The 16440-nt window shown below is 40.3% G+C and overlaps 1 protein-coding gene across 1 annotated transcript; it reads right to left on the bottom strand.

Moving 5' to 3' along the window:
• Positions 1 to 13208: 13208 nt before the first annotated feature.
• Positions 13209 to 15874, bottom strand: LOC115964714. The gene is made up of 2 exons (XM_031083974.1): positions 15305 to 15874; positions 13209 to 13292 (listed from the first exon to the last, which is right to left on the bottom strand). Exons 1-2 carry the CDS (start codon positions 15872 to 15874, stop codon positions 13209 to 13211), a joined length of 654 nt encoding a protein of 217 aa, XP_030939834.1.
• Positions 15875 to 16440: the final 566 nt, after the last annotated feature.

Genomic DNA, 16440 nt, shown 5'->3' with positions numbered 1-16440 from the left:
TTTATACCAACTTACAGTTGAACCCTTACCCCAATACCCAATTGGACTTGTTCTGTAGTGACAATCTCTCCTTTTCAATGCACGGCTCCCAGTACATGACTAACCAATTGCGCGAATCCCAGTACGCGACTTGATCACCAACTTGAGAAGGATGTTGGGTACAAAGTTCTTCTATTCATCACACGATGAAGATCATGAAGTTGCATGGTCACAAAACCCTATGGTGCACAAACACAACAGCTTCTTCAAGAGAAAGAAGAATTAGGGCAAACTAGATTTCCGGTCACACTTTCTTCACACTTGTGAAATTGTGTTCTTGTGCAACTTATGTCACCTTTTACACCCCTTAAAATAATCCTTATATATGCTTAGGGTTGTGAGAAAAGAAATCTCAAACATACATTCACGGATTGGATGAAAAACAATCCTGAAAAACTGAGTTTCATAAACCTCGATAGATAGCCATCTATTGAGCTAGCTGTCGAGCCACAGGCTTCAGCAGCTTTTAAACCTCGATAGATGCTAGTTGTTGAGCTTTAAAATCCTGCACTTTCTCACTTGATTCTTGGATAGACTTGCATGGCTTTAACACTTGAACTTGAAACCTTATTTCTTGAAGCATTAAACACATCCTAGATCTACCCAATTACAAGTAAAGTGCGTTTTGTCAAAGGATTAGCCAATTACATAAAACATTGAATTGCATATGTCCTAACAGAAGAAACACAGCTTATATGAGTTTTATCAACTAGTCAAGGAAGTGGTAAGCTAGGAGGAATTTGTGGATAAAATTCCACTTAAGCCTATCATAAGCCTTTTCCAAATCCACTTTAATAATCATGAAACCATCTTTCCTTTTCTTGTTATCTATGGAATGGATCATTTCTTAAGCAATTATAATATTATCTAAACCTCTTCTTCTTCGGACAAAGGCTGCTTGCACCGGGGAAACTAGTTTGTCAAGGAATGGGTGAATGCGGACAATCTTAAATATTGAATTGCGTAAACTTATGGGTCTATAGATGCCAAGCAACTCAGGGTTTGGACATTTGGGGATGAGAGAGATTAAGGTCTTATTCAGGTGCGTAGGCATGATCCATATCTCAAAGATATTCCCTACTTCCTTACAAACATAATCTTTAACATCATACCAGAAGTGCTAGAAGAAACCTGCGATTAAGCCATCTGCACCAAGGGCTTTAAAAGGCTTTAAGGCACAAAGCCCTGCTTTAATTTCCTCACTTGATACCTCTAAATAAAGTTTTTCCTTATTTTCCTTTGAGAGATAGCGGTAAGAGAAATGTGCAACACCAGAGGAATAAGTGGAGCATGTAAGTTCTGTGGAGAAAAGGCTGTGAAATCCAGACAATATATGATTTTAACTTCCTTTTCTCCACTACCCAACATAATTTTTGATGCTTTTAATCTAATTCCTGTGTCTTCTTACGACAGTTGAGACATGAAAAAATGCTGAATTTCAATCTCCATAAACTGCCCAATTCAAACGAGATTTTAGGGCCCAATACTCCTCTTCTTGAAGCCTAATAAGGAAGTATTCTTCAATGAGTTTCCTTTCTAGTTGAACTAGAAAGTCATTGGGATTATTTGCTAAAGCTTTTTGTGTCCCATTAAGCCTGGCGAGCACTCTCTTTTTCCTGTTAAAGAGGTTACCAAAAGCTTCCCTATTCCAGTGTTTTGCTTTCTTGGTGAAACTGGTTATAGCTTCTGTGAGAGGTTGTTCTTGCCCCTAAGCAACCTTAACAACTCTGGGAAAATCTGGATGCAGCAATGACATAGTATGAAATCTAAAGGGCCATAGGAGGGGGTTTGGCTAGCTCCACCAACTCTGGGCAATGGTTAGAAAAAACCTTAGGAAGATGTGTTATAGAAGCCTCAACGAACAAGGGTCTTCATAAGGGATTTGCAAAGCACCTATCAATCCTTTCCAAAATTAGGTCAGAGACTTGTCTAAGATTAGACCAAGTGAATTTTGGTCTCAAGAACTCCAAATCCAATAAATTGCAAGTATCCAAGCATTCTTTAAATTCAAGATCTCTGTTAATATTAATGTTTCTGCCCCCAAACTTAACTTCTCCACAGAGAACTTCGTTGAAATCTCCTAGGAGCAACTAGGGAAGGTTATGTAATTGGGCCTTTTCAACTAAATTAGACCATAAGACTTTTCTTTTAGCTAAAGGAGGACTAGCATAAACAGGAGATATAAGCCAAGAGAGGTTAGAAGCACATACCTTCACTGTGGCATGAATTTCTTGCTCAATGGATGACAAGATGAAAATATCAGCTTCATCCTTTTTCCACAGCAGCCACAAACCTCCTGCATACTGTGGGCACAAGGGGTTTTTGGAGTCGCCACCTAGTTTTTGCAATGGTTTAGGAACCATATATATAGCGTCCTTTCGAGAAAGGATCATTGATCTTACTACCAGAGATATGGGTTTGGAGTTTCGGTACACTCTTGGGAAGGTGTTAGTACCCAAGATCGTCCAACCCTAAGGTTGGTCTCCCATCATTGTGTCTTACACCTTAACCTTATTAAAAATAATTTCAATACTTGTATTCTAAACTCACACACATACTAGCATGCATCTAAACATACAATCATGACATTATTATCCCTAAACACATATCATATCAATCCATAAAGCAAAAGAGAGCCAAACCCAAACATATATAAACCCTAGCATGTGAAACCCTATCCTACAAACATATGCACCTCTAACATTAAAATGAGACCAAAACAAAAATGCATGAACATTTCCAATGCATGACTTACCCTTTACTTACCTTGCAACAACTAAGTACCTATGACATTAATGCATGGACATGTGAATGGATGACATGACATTAAAACTAAGAAACCCTAATCTAAACATGTGATAGCAAACAAGCATGTGAGTGAGGCAAACAAAAACTTATGGAGCCTAAAACATATGAAAAAGAGGCTAAATAGAACAAAAATGTGAAGGCAGAAACAAAACAAACAAATAAAAATTAGGGTTTCTGGGCAGCGGCTCACGCACGCAAGAACAGGCCTGCATTCGCATAATCAAGCCTGCGTGTGCAGATAAGATTATGTGTATGCAAGTCCTTGCCCAAAAAAGCTAAAAACAAGGAAACAGAGCAGAGACAAAAATCCTAATTCTAACAGCCAAACATACTTAGAATATACAAGAAAACATAAACCTACTCTAAACAAACAGATTATAACATAAACAAAGCAAGAAGAACATATTAAACAGTAAAAGAAAGACTAAAAAGAGAAAAGGAAGGTTGAAGCTTCATACCTAAAAAAAGAGTTCCCAAGCTTTGATTTTGACCGTTCCCTTCAGTCAAATCAATCACAAGTCATTAAACAAGCAATTAGCAATGTTGAATTAAAATGATTGGGGCTAGGAAAGGTTCCAATCAATTAAAATTGACTTGAGGGTGTTTTATGAAAAACTCCCTTTTGATTCACTATTTTCTAGATTCTAGTGAATCTTAGGTTTTTCCCGTGAGATTTTTGTATGTTTTGAAAATGTAACATGTAAGGCTTTATATAGTGGAAAAAAAAAGGGGTTTGGAACGGCTCCCAGACGATGTGGGATTCATTCCAAACCTCAACCATTATTGTAGAAAACTTTCATTTTTCATGCTTTTGAAACCCCACCTGCGTATGCAGGAATGTGCCTGCATATACATGCTTCGGCCTATGTACACAGGTCGTTGCCCACATACGAGGGCCGAGGGCCACTTTGGTATTTTATTTCAAAAAATAGATTTTTGCTCATTTAAAATGTTATATTTTCCATTTTAACACTCCTCAAGTCAATTTGACATTTGATTGAGCTCTAAATTGGCCTTGGGCCTTAAAGTTTGAGCATCATTGGGGAATGGGGGCCCGAGACGTAAGGGGTACAAAATGCTGTGTCTACAGATACCCCTATTTTGCTTCGTGAGCTTGCTAACGGAATTAAAAGAGTAAGAGACAAAACATTTTGTTTTGACGTACGACTCGAACCCAACCCACGTACACGACACACATCACGCATACATGGGGCGAGGTACAACTCTGGAGAGCTGCGTGGGATTCGTATGTCTGAAGTTCCACCTTTGTTGCTCAAGAAATAAGCAACGACAGGTTCACTATTCCAGAATTTTTTTTGCCACTTGTAAGCAAATGGTGAGTGACTCACTATCCTAGAGTCATTTAAAAAGAAAAAAAAAGAAAAGAAAACAAACAAAGGTGCTCTTACAAGCTAACCCAACAAACAACGAATGGATATAGTCTCTGTGGTGTTCATCCGGGGCTCTTGCCTTAAACTTCACCGGGTGACTTGTTCCTCTTGCCTTCTTCACTTATTTCTCTACCTTTCTAGTGAGGCTCTTGCCTCGGGTTGACCTTGGTTTCTCTTTCTATCACTATCTCCACCATTTTCTACCGTGCTTGCATGTTCAACTCCCGGAGGATATGTGCACGAATAGTCTTGATTGTTGGACCCACTAGGGGTGGTGAAAACTTGCTGAGGAGTAGGTTTATATGGGGAGGAATCTTCTGCCTCTTGCTTGGGGATGAGAAACTCACTAAGGAGTAGTGGGAATGGTCTCACTGAGTATTAGTGTAGATGTGTGATCCATTGGGGAAGAATCTTCTGCTTCCTTCATGGTATGCTAAGGACTTGGAGGAAGAATCTTTTGCTTCCTTATTGGGGATACTTTAGGTGTACTTGATCCACCGGGGATACTTTGGGGAAGAATCTTTTGCTTTCCTACTAGGGATTGTTTAAATGTGCTTTGGTTCATCGGGGAAGAATCTTCTGCCTCCTCCATAAGGATGATATTCATTAGGGAAGAATCTACTTCTTCCTTAATGGGGATGTTGCTTGATGTGGTTTGATTCATTAGGGAAGAATCTTCTACCTCCTACATGGGGATGATATTCATTAGGGAATAATCTTTCGCTTCTTTACTGGGGATGATGCTTGATGTGTTTTGATCCATTGGGGAAAAATCTTCTGCTTCCTTACTAGGGATAGTGTTCTTGATATGCTTGATCCATTGGGGATGGTTTTGGGACGTACATGCTTCATTAGGGGAGGAGTCTTCTACTTTCTTTATTACTCACTGGGAGTCCTTTGATTATTTTGTGTCTAACTGGGGCAATTTTGAGATGTTTTTCCCTTTTTTGAAAGAAGAAAAAAAAAAACCTTTTTTTTTTAACTGTTCATGACTAAACTACACGTAGTTTAGTGGTGAGGCCTAAACTACATAGTTTAGCCATCAGGTGTGTTCTTGTCTTTTCATTTTTTTCTTCAATGGTTACAAACTATTTTTTTTTCTTCTTCATTCTCTTCATCTCCATCATCTCTTCACATTCTCCATAACTCTTCTTTCTTTTTTCTCTAAAAAATAACCTCCCTCTCCTCTCTTTTTTTCACACCCTCTAACTCCCCCATTCCCTCAAACTCCCTCATTCTCTCATCTTCTTTCTTCATCTTCTCCAATGGCACCCAAGGCCAAGAAGTCCTCTTACTCTCTTTCTTCTGATGCATTCCACCTCACCCGTTGGAGTGGGGCAATGAGATTGATAGGGCTTCTACCATTGACATACCGGTCAGAGAATCACATCCCCATGGTTGAATCTATAAGTTTTCAAAAAAATTTCTCATTTTCAAGTTTCTCTCTGATCCTCCATTTTAATGTGTTTTTAACCATGTAAATGCATGGGTTTTGTTGTGGGATGAGTTTAGATGAAAACCTGACATCTTAGGAGGGGTAGGAACATGTTTAGGATTCATTTTGGATAATGTATACTTGAAAATGTTGAAGAACTGCTTCTATCTGTGCTTCTGCATGCTTGGGCTCAAGCTTGCGTAAGTGAGATCCTGTCTGCATACGTGGGCTTTGACACGCGTACATGGGGAGCATGGCAAAGGCCTTATTCTGCTCCTTTTCACTTCAATTTTGAATTGTTTCGCTTCTATATGCAATCCTAACACATCTTTTTGTCATTTTTGCATCTGAACATCACTGCATCCTTCTTTTTATCTTTATTCTTGCATTGAAAACATCATTTTTCATAATTTTCACTTGAATCAAGAATTTAATGTCTTTTTTTTTTTTTTTTGGCAGTCATCATCCTCTTATGTTGGTAGGGGAAGCACCAATATGGTGGTGGAGTGGTACAACCTTCTCGCCTCTGAAACCAAGGCCTATATCTGGGAGGCGGGTGTCGAGCCTATCATTGGCCTTTTTCTGGAGAGGTCCGTGAGCGCTATCTTGGTGCAGTGCCTCATTGAGAGGCAGTGGGATAGTACTCTCACCTTTCATATTGCTGAGCGGGAGATGACGATGTCTCCCTATGACTTTTACCACATGACCGACCTTAGCTTTGAAGGGGCCATCATTAACCTAGATGGCATGTCGAGCATTTAGCTCGGTCTTAACATGTTGGGGAGGAAGTACTCCACCGAGACCATCTGCTACATCGACTTGGTATCGAATTACATCTCCCACAGAGGACTGCAGAGGAGCGCGTCCATATGGCCAGGGCCTTCCTTCTACACTTATTGGGAGCTTACCTTTTTGCCAATAGTGGGTAAATGGTGTCTTTGAGGTGGTTGACCCTCTTTCAAGACTTTGGAGATGCGCGGAGGGCCAACTAGGGGTAGGCATGTCTTGCCTATCTTTACTCCACCCTTGACACTCTTAGCCGGGGTACCTTACGATAGCTTGTAAGGCCTTGGAAGCTCCTTAAGGTTAGTTCTCTTTCCATTTCTTGTATTTCCATTTGTAGCTTGTAGTTTTGCAAACTATATCATCTTGAAAACTGTTATCTTGCATTTAACTGGTGGCTTATGCTTCCTTTCCTTTTGCAGTGGTGGGTTGTTAGGTATGGCCTTCTAACCTTGTGCACCGATCTAAATCTAACGGAGTTCCCACGAGTAAGGGCCCATCTTGTTTGGTTAACTTTGGATGAGGTAAGTTTAAGAGTTCTAGCTTTCATGCTTCTTCATGCATTTCCCTTAGGATATTCCTCTTTTAATCTTGTATCATTATAGGTCAACTGGACTCCATGGGCTGGCCAGCCCCTTCCTACTTCTCCAGACTTAGAGCTTGCTGCTCTCATTACTTCAGAGATTACTCGTCCCTTTGAAGGAGAGGGCTTAAGGGAGCTATACCTGGTAGAGAGGTTGAGAGGCCAATTGGTGGGTAAGGATGACCCATAGATTCCAATGGACCCTCCTAAGTTCATGCTTGCTCCACACTCCATGACTGATGTTGAGTACCATTCATGGGGGAGCATTGTTCCCTATGCCAAACGGCTTCTTAAGGGGTTGGACTACGAGGAGTTCAACATCACCTACCTCATGCCTTCCCTTACTGCTCAAGTATTTGTTCAATCTCTTCTTCTTCTCTTCTTTTCCTTTACCTTATTTATCACAACTTCTAATGTTGGAAAGTTGTAACAAGAGGAGCCTGCTGCTAGTGAGCTTATTGACCTTCCACATCTCCTTTGGACGGTCTATGCTTATAGTCCTGATGGCTTTGCTTGGGAACGTGCCGTGCCCTGTAATCCCAATGTTATGGGTTATCCTTCTCCTCCCAACACCCGGGTGGTGAGTTTTTCATTCCCTTTGTTCTTTCTCTTTTTGCCAGTTCTTTATTTCTGGTTTGGTCACTAACCCTTCTTTCTTCGAATTGCAACCCACCATCCAAGAGTATGAGGAGTTGGTATGGTTAGTTGGGAATCTCAAGCTGGAGGTGACCAACTATTTTAGGAACTTGTACGCTCCTAGAGGGGCGGCCTACCTAGGTAGTGGTGATGATGATGATAAGGGAGGTGATGAGGAGGATTCGGAGGTGACTCCTAACTATCAGTCAAGGAAAAGACGACACCATTTATTACCAATAGTCAAGACATATAGGCACACAACACATAGCTTTCTTTTTTTGTTGCTTTTACTTTATTTATTTATTTATTCCCTTTAGCAAACATTCGAATTTAGTTTGAGACGAAGGATTATACTTAAGAACATCTTTTTACACTTATGCTTTAATTGGGACTAGCACTTAATTTACAAGATATATGATTAATTGTATGTTTCCATACAATATTGCTTCTTTGAAGCTTGAGATCTTGTGCTTGGAATATGTCTTGGATGATCCTTTAGGTCGTAGGAACCCTAGGAATGCTTGAAGTGAAAAACAATGCTCAAAACAGGGGAGAATGGGCTTCTGCCTAGCGTCGTGCATACATGGGGATGGGCCTGTGTATGCAACTTTGACTTTGCGTACGCAAGTTGACCTTGCATACGTGGGCCACGAATCAGAGGTAACCCTAACTGCCCTACTTAAGTATAAAATAGCTGTTTGAGTCAAGACCTTTACCAACGTATCCAACCCTGAGAGCCCTTTTTTGAGGTCCTATAATGGCAGAAAGCTCTTCACTTGATTTCTCGGCTTGGATTAGGAGGCTTGGTCCCGATTTCAAAGATTCCATCATTCCCTATGGTCTTTCTTGTGTTTTTCCATACCATCAAATTAGGGTGGATGAACCTCTTCTTTGCGCTATTGCCAACTATTGGGTTCCTTCTCGACATGTTTTCCGCTTCAATGGAATAGAACTATGCCCCACTATCGAAGAATTTGGTGCCATTATGGGTGAACCGGAGATTGATGATCTCATCTTCCCTACCATGGGCGGGGATCTTCCCTCCTCACTATAAGTTGTGTTGGGTGTCCTTTTTGCCACAGTAAATAGGTGGGTGCATCTTTGGCAAGCTCAGCCTTAGGTTGGTTTTTGAGTACTTTTTCGGTTCGGCCCTTCCCGCAAGTGAGATGCCACGTTCATACTTTCTTCATGCCTTTTGTTTGTGTGCCCTTGCAAGTTATTTCTTAGTTCAAAAGTCATATTGTGTGGACCTTTGGATGTGCATGGTGGCTTATGAGCTAAAGAGAGGTAACCCGATGGGCTTGATCTTGGCAGAAACCCTTAATGGTTTGGATGCTTTTCATAGGAAGGAAGCAAGCTTCTTTGCGGGTAGTCCTCTTCTCCTTCAAGTATAATCCCTAACTTTTGCCTAGGTTCTCAACTTAGCTAGATTCCTCCAATTTTTCATGGGTTGCCTTTCGGTTTTCAACCTATTGAGGCACTTTATATCGTCTTTCATCATTATTTTATTTTTTTTCACTCATGCTCTCTCTTTTTTTCCCCTTTCTGTTTATTATTTCCTCCCCCTCTCTCTCTTTCTCTCTCTCTCTCTCTCTTTTCCCAGATATTGCTACAAGAGAGGCTTCGGTTGCTTCAACCTCCCACCGTACCTCTCAGCACCTACCTCCCTAGGCATCTTAGAGACTGCTAGCTTCATTAGAATGACATGAGCTTCGAGGCGTACATGGAGCTTATGGGTTGCATCAAGGAGACCGACATTCAATGGGTCGTGAAATGATGGCACATCTCAAGCATAGTCCACAGTTGTTGTAAGGACTGCTGTGTGCCTTTAGTTGGACTTCGTTACTGCTCATACTACTCTATTTGTCGTATCTCGAGGCAATTTGGAGAATGCCAAGGAGCTCCTGATGATAAAGGTGCCTTCCACACCCAAGTGTTTACCAATAGGATCTTGGGTAGGATTAGTAAGGCTTGGCCATGCTGTAAGGTGACGAAAAGCATTGTTCCTCCTCAATGCATCTATCCCACTGTGAGGTACAAGCAATGGTTGGAGGATGACATGTAGTGGATTCTAAGGAATGAAAAAGTTTACATAAAGACTAGCAAGAAAGCAAGGAGGATTAAGTGACCACCTTGATGTGCCACATATTTTACTTTTCCATACTTTTATGATTTTCATGTTTTGTTTTTAAATTTAATAAAGGATTGGAATGTTCCAAATCCCCTATAAAAACAGTCTTATCATCTTTTAATTTGAGCAATATGAGAATCACTTTTTTATTATCTTTTCAATCCAGCAGGGTTCTTTTACCTTAACTTTTGCCTAGGCCGCCCTTTCGAGTTTTCAACCTAGCAGGCTTTTTTCTTTCTTTTTTTAGATGTTGTATTTCCAAAGTATATCCATGTTAATTAGGCAAAGCATCTCTTCCCCATCCAAATCTGTGATCCTTGTAGCACCTCTAGACATGATTTTCTTAATGATAAAAGGCACAGACCACCTTGGCTTCATCTTTCCTCTTGGATCAAAAGTCTCATCTCTAAGCACCTTTAGGACCAAGTCCCATTCTTTAAGGTTTCTTGGTTTCACTTTCTTGTTGAATGCTCTAGCAATCCTTTTTTGGAACCCTTGTGCATGATATTGTGCCCTATCCTTCTTCTCATCTATCAAAGTCAATTGTTCATATCTTGCCTTAGCCCAATCCTCTTCTAGGACCTTGGTTTCCACCAATATCCTCAAATATTGTATCACTACCTTAATAGGAAGCACCGCCTCACTACCATAAACCAAAGAGTAAGGTGTTGCCCCAGTCAGCGCATGGATAGAAGTCCTATAACCCCATAAGGAAAATGGATGCTTCTTGGCCCAATCTTAGTATGTCACTACCATCTTGGTTAGGATGTTCTTCACATTCTTATTAGCTGCTTCTACGGCCCCATTAGCTTGTAGTTGATACAATGAAGACTTGTGGTGCTTAATGTTGTACAACTCCATGATCCTTTGAACCTCCCCCTCAAAATGAGAACCATTATCAGAAATGATCTCTTGGGGCACCCCAAACTGGCATATGATGTTGTTCTCTAAGAATCGAGTCATATGCTTAGCCTTCAATATGGAGTAGGAGGCTGCCTCCACCCACTTGGTGAAATAGTCAATTGCCACCAGAATGTATTCATGCTCCTTAGAAGCCTTAGAAGCTATCCTTCCAATCACATTTATGCCCCAAACCGAGAATGACCATGGAGAAGTCATGCTATACAACTAACTAGGCAGTACATGGTTCAAGTTGGCGAGTGTCTAACAATCATGGCAACTTTTAACATAGTCCACACAATTGGTCTCCATTGTATTCCAAAAGTAGCCTATCCTTAGGATTTTCTTGGCTAACATTCTCCCATTCATTTGAGGGCCGCAAATCCCTTGATGAACTTCTTCCATTACCTTCTCGGCTTCTTCCTTCTTCAAGCAACGAAGATGTATACCATCGTAGGACCTTCTATAGAGTTGTCCTTCATAGAGGACGTATTGTGTTGCCATCATGCTAATGGAACAGCATTTTCTCTTGTTAGCACCATTTGGATATGCCCCTAGTTCTAAGAACTTCACAATGTCATAGTACCATGGAACTTCCACTTTCTCTATGGTCATTACTGAAGTTTCGACCTTCCTTTTGTGTACTTCTTCATAGCTTTGATCAATCTCCAAGGGTCATGTCCACACTCCCTCAGGTATTTCAATCATGGAGGCTAATCCTCAAATTGATTTTGAGCTCTAGGGATGATTGTGTATTCAATTTTGTCAAAGGTGTTGGTCAAGTCCTCCAAGTATTGTTAATAAGGCTTTAAGTGTTCCTCCTTCACCTTCCACAACTTTTGTGCTTGGACTATAACCAAAATTGAATCTCCAAATGCTTCGGCCTCCTTTACCCTCAATTTTGGAAGAGCTTCCATTCCAGAAATACAAGCCTAATATTTAGCCATGTTATTGGTTTCCTCTAAGTTCAACTTGATTGCCAAAGGTATGTAAGATCCCTTAGGAGTGATCAAGAGTATTCCTATCCCATTCCCATATTGGTTTATAGCTCTATCAAAGTACATCTTCCATGTCCCTAACTCAATGTCCAAAATGTCCCCATCTGGAAAGTCTTCTTTACCATCTTCCCCCTCTATAGGGTTCTCGGCATAAAAATTTGACACAACGCTCCCATTGATTTTTTTTTTCTAGCCACATACTTTAAATCTAATTCTACCAATAAGATCAACCATCTTAACAATCTTCCACTTAAAGCAGGTTTCTCAAAAAGATACTTCACTGGGTCTATTCTTACTATCACCCATATTTGGAAAGGTAAGATGATATGTCTCAAATTTTGTACGACCCAAACAAGTGCAAAGCATGAATTTTCTATGGGAGTGTACCTAGTCTCATAATCATGGAACCTCTTGCTCAAATAGTATATGACCCTCTTATTCTTGTTATCGTCTTCTTGTGCAAGCATACTCCCAACAGCATCCCCTATAATGGAGAGGTATAGGAGTAAGGGTTTTCCATGTTGTGGAGGCACTAGGATAGGTGGGTGGAGGAGACATTCCTTGATAAGTTCAAAGGCATTTTAGCACTCATTGTTCCATGTATGTGGTTCATTCTTCCTTAGGAGTTTGAAGATGGGCTCACAAGTAGAGTTGAGCTTGGCAATGAATCAACTAATGTATTGTAATAAACCTAAGAGACCCCTTATCTCCTTCTCATTTTTGGGCGGAGGCATCTCCAATATTGCTTTGATCTTGGATAGGAATGGCAATGGGTCAAGTTTCTTTATGCCTAGACCCGACTCGCAGGCCTGTACCTGTTACCCAAACCTGGCCCGTTTAATAAACGAGTTTTTTTTTTGTTGCACCCAAACCCGGCCCGTTGGGCTCCATGGGCCCTACCCAAAATCATAAACCCAAAAATTAGTACAAACCCAAAATCACAAATCACATAATATACATGTAATTTTCTTGTTAATCACAGCATTTTCTTGGGAATTTTCTTGCTATCTGAACGGATGCCAAGATCTAACAAACTATTCTGTACAAAACATCCAACAAATCCTAGAAATTTTTCATACCCAGAAATAAAATTAGCAAATATGAATATCCCAGCAACAAAACACCAAAAAAACCCAACAATTTTGGCATCTGATTGGGCTCCAAACTGGCCTTGGGCCTTATAGTTTGAGCATCATTGGGGAATGGGGGCTCAAATCACAAGTGGTACAAAATGCAATATCTACACATACCCAATGGTATCAGCGGCAAAGAAACCATCAAAAGGCAAATCCTCAATAATTCTTTTAGCTTTGTCTCGACCAATCCTAGTTTCTGTGATCACCATAATAGAAGCTTGATAATTCACCATCATTTCAAGCACTCTCCTCGCGAAATCAGCATTCAATGCATCTCTACAATTCCATAAGAGAATATTCATTTTGACCCAACTTTCACACAGATCCTCCACTTGATTAGGCATCATTAGTACTGTCTCCATCATGCTCTATCCCAATCTCCTTAGTCCTTGGATGCCACCCAATCCGGCTTCCACACTATCATGTATTTCAAAATTCTCATTATGTCTTCCCTGCAACATAGCAAAAGATCTCATTTTTAAACTGGGGTCAGGATCTGAAACAACTTCATCGTTGGGAAATTTCCCATGTGAGATGAGACTGTCCCCCTGAAGTCTATTACTTTCCTCTCTTGGACCAGCCACCCTGATTCGTCCAAGTGTGGCACTACCAATGGCTTTCTTTGCCTGTTCAATATCTATGCCCCTTCCTCTGTTATCAAGGGTGTGTCGATGAGAAACTTCCACTACGGGTTAGGTGTTGATCCCATGCTAGATGATCCTGCACAAGATTTCCAGTTCTGAGGCTAGATGGTGTAATTGGGAATAGATGCTTCCATGCTATCTGAAGCTCCTTCTCGAACCAGCCTATCATGTCAGTAGGGGAGGGAGGCTTAGATTTGTGCAATTGTTTCGTTTAAGATTGGTATTATCAGATTGTTGTGCCATATTGCCCATCCTGAACGAAGGAGAGCCATTGGTGCTTGTGAGAAAGGTTCCATCCTCTGGTCTGGAAATACTTTTTGTTGCTCTAAGGAAAGGAGTAGCTTTACTTACTGAGCTTGAACTAGATCTCTTGAAGTCTTGAGTATTTTTTGTTCTAGCAAATTTCTTGCTTCGAGAAGGCTTAGGGAAATGGTTAGAGGTCATATCACTCCCATCCTTCCTACTGCTCGAGGGAACTGTGCAAATGTCCATCAAGCTCTTAAGATTGCCTTCAAACTCCTTTTGCATGTGAATCTCCCCTTCCTTGGACAAGTCAGTATGTTTTCTCCCTTCTAGCTCAGCATTGGGAGCTTTTCTATGTGTATCAGATATTTTGTCAGTAGTATTGGACCCCACTTCCTTATTCAAATAACTTGAATGGCCTGAATTGCCCTTGGCTAACTTATCCCTATGCTCGTTGCTTTGGTTTGTGCCATGACCTCATCCATTTCAAACTAAATTCTTTTTCCTTGTAACCAACATCCATGCACCAAAGTTAGGACCAGATTTTTATTCCTGATAGGCCAAAAACGTATTGACCCCTTGTGATGAATTAATTGATTAATTAGCCAAGTTTATTAATTAATCAAATTAACATGCAATGTATGTGGTAACACAAATAAATCACCAATTAAACTAAGTATGCAGCGGAAAATAAATTGACACGGTGATTTGTTTACGAATGGGGAAAACCTACACGGCAAAAACTCCACCGAGTGATTTTAAGGTCACCACTCCCGAGAATCCACTATTATCAAAGCAAGCAGTTACAAGTAAAAGAATCCCAATACCTTATACCAACCTACAGTTGAACCCTTACCCTAATACCCAATTGGAATTGTTCTATAGTGACAATCTCTCCTTTTGAATGCATGGCTCCTAGTATGTGACTAACCAATTGCGTGGATCCCTGTACGTGACTTGATCACCAACTAGAGAAGGATGTTGGCTACAAAGTTCTTCAGTTCATCTAGACAATGAAGATCATGAAGTTGCTTGGTCACAAAACCCTAAGGTGTACAAAACACAGCAGCTTCTTGAAGAGAAAGAAGAACTAGGGCAAACTAGGTTTCCAGTCACACTCTTCTTCACACTTGTGCAATTGTGCAACTTTCGTAACCTTTTACGTCCCTTAAAATAATCCTTATATATATTTAGGATTGTGAGAAAAGAAAGCCCAAACATACATTCATGAATTGGATGAAAACAGAACTGAAAAATCTATTTTTCATAAACCTTGACAGATACCTATCTGTCGAGCAACTGTCGAGCCTCGGGCTGAAACAGCTCTCTTTAAATCTCGATAGATGCTAGCTGTCGAGCTTTAATCAACAACACTTTCTAACTTGGTTCTTAGACAGACTTGCATGACTTTAACACTTGAACTTGAAACCTTATTTCTTAAAGTATTAAACACATCCTAGATCTATCCAAATACAAGTAAAGTGCGTTTTGTCAAAGGATTAGCCAATTACATAAAATAGTGACTTATGTTCCTAACATGTGAAACACATATGTCCTAACAGTTCCTCCTAACTAACCTTTGGGGTGGGGCTTGCTACTTCATCTTCAACCCTTTCCTTCTCATTCGGCCTAATATTATAGCAACAATTTTCTTGCTTATGACCAAGCCGGCCACAGCAGAAACACAGAGACCCAATCCCCTTATACATGAACTTTTGCTTCAAGTGCCTCACTCTTACTATGTTAATAAGTGGCTTTTCCAGATTAATTTGTATGCATAATCTAGCATAGCTTCCTCTTGAACTAGAGGCTATGAATGAATCAGTCCTCAGGACTAGACCAATTGCACTGCCAATCTGCCTTAGAATAGTTGTATCATAAAATTCTATGGGGAGCTCTAGGAGTCTGACCCAATTTGCCACTGAAGAAAAGGTGGCCTCTAAAGCTTTAAAATAGGGCCCCCATGGCTTAATGGCTAAAAAATGCTCGCCAACAAACCGTGGTCCACCACATAAAACCTTATCATAATCACCATCATCACTAAATTCAATTAGAAAGAAGTCCTTCCCCAAGTCCACACAATCCATTTTGGCCATAGGCTTCCATAAAACATTGATCTTGAAAGTGAGGTAATTGAATCCTACCATTCTACCGTACACTTTCACTATCAAAGCCTTGGACCATGGTGCTCTGATCCTAGATTTGGTCTACTTAGACAATGTCACATCAGCCATGCCTTTAGATAACTCCTCCAGCTTTGTGTTTGAGTTCATCTGCTACTGCATCACTATCAAACTTGAATGCTTGTGCATAAGCTCCTAGAATGTCCCCCACCAAGCTATCTTCATAATTGACCTGGCTACGAGGCTAGAAGAAAGGTTTCTCTCCACTGTTATCTTTAAACTTCTTTACACTCCTGTTTTGTTCTTCCTCTTCTTCACTTGAACGCTAGGTTTCCTTGATTCAGTGTTAACTTTTAGTTTTTATCTCATAGTCTATATTAGTGTAAAAATTAACAGTTTAGTGGGAAACAAACCACTCCAAAATAGCATTTAAATCCCTTTAAATTAGCAATATATGTAGTAAAAAAAAAGTCCTAAAAAACCCATAATAATCTATTTTGTAAACCCATAAATCCCATAAAAGAAGAAATGCCAATACATGAAATTTAGAAAACCTTGACAAAGTACCGCTACCAAATATAGGTAGACAC

Source organism: Quercus lobata, chromosome 10 (genome assembly GCF_001633185.2).
Source record: "Quercus lobata isolate SW786 chromosome 10, ValleyOak3.0 Primary Assembly, whole genome shotgun sequence".
NCBI lineage: Eukaryota > Viridiplantae > Streptophyta > Magnoliopsida > Fagales > Fagaceae > Quercus > Quercus lobata.
Note: the sequence above shows the minus strand (reverse complement) of the source record. Positions and strands in the feature narration are given on the sequence as shown.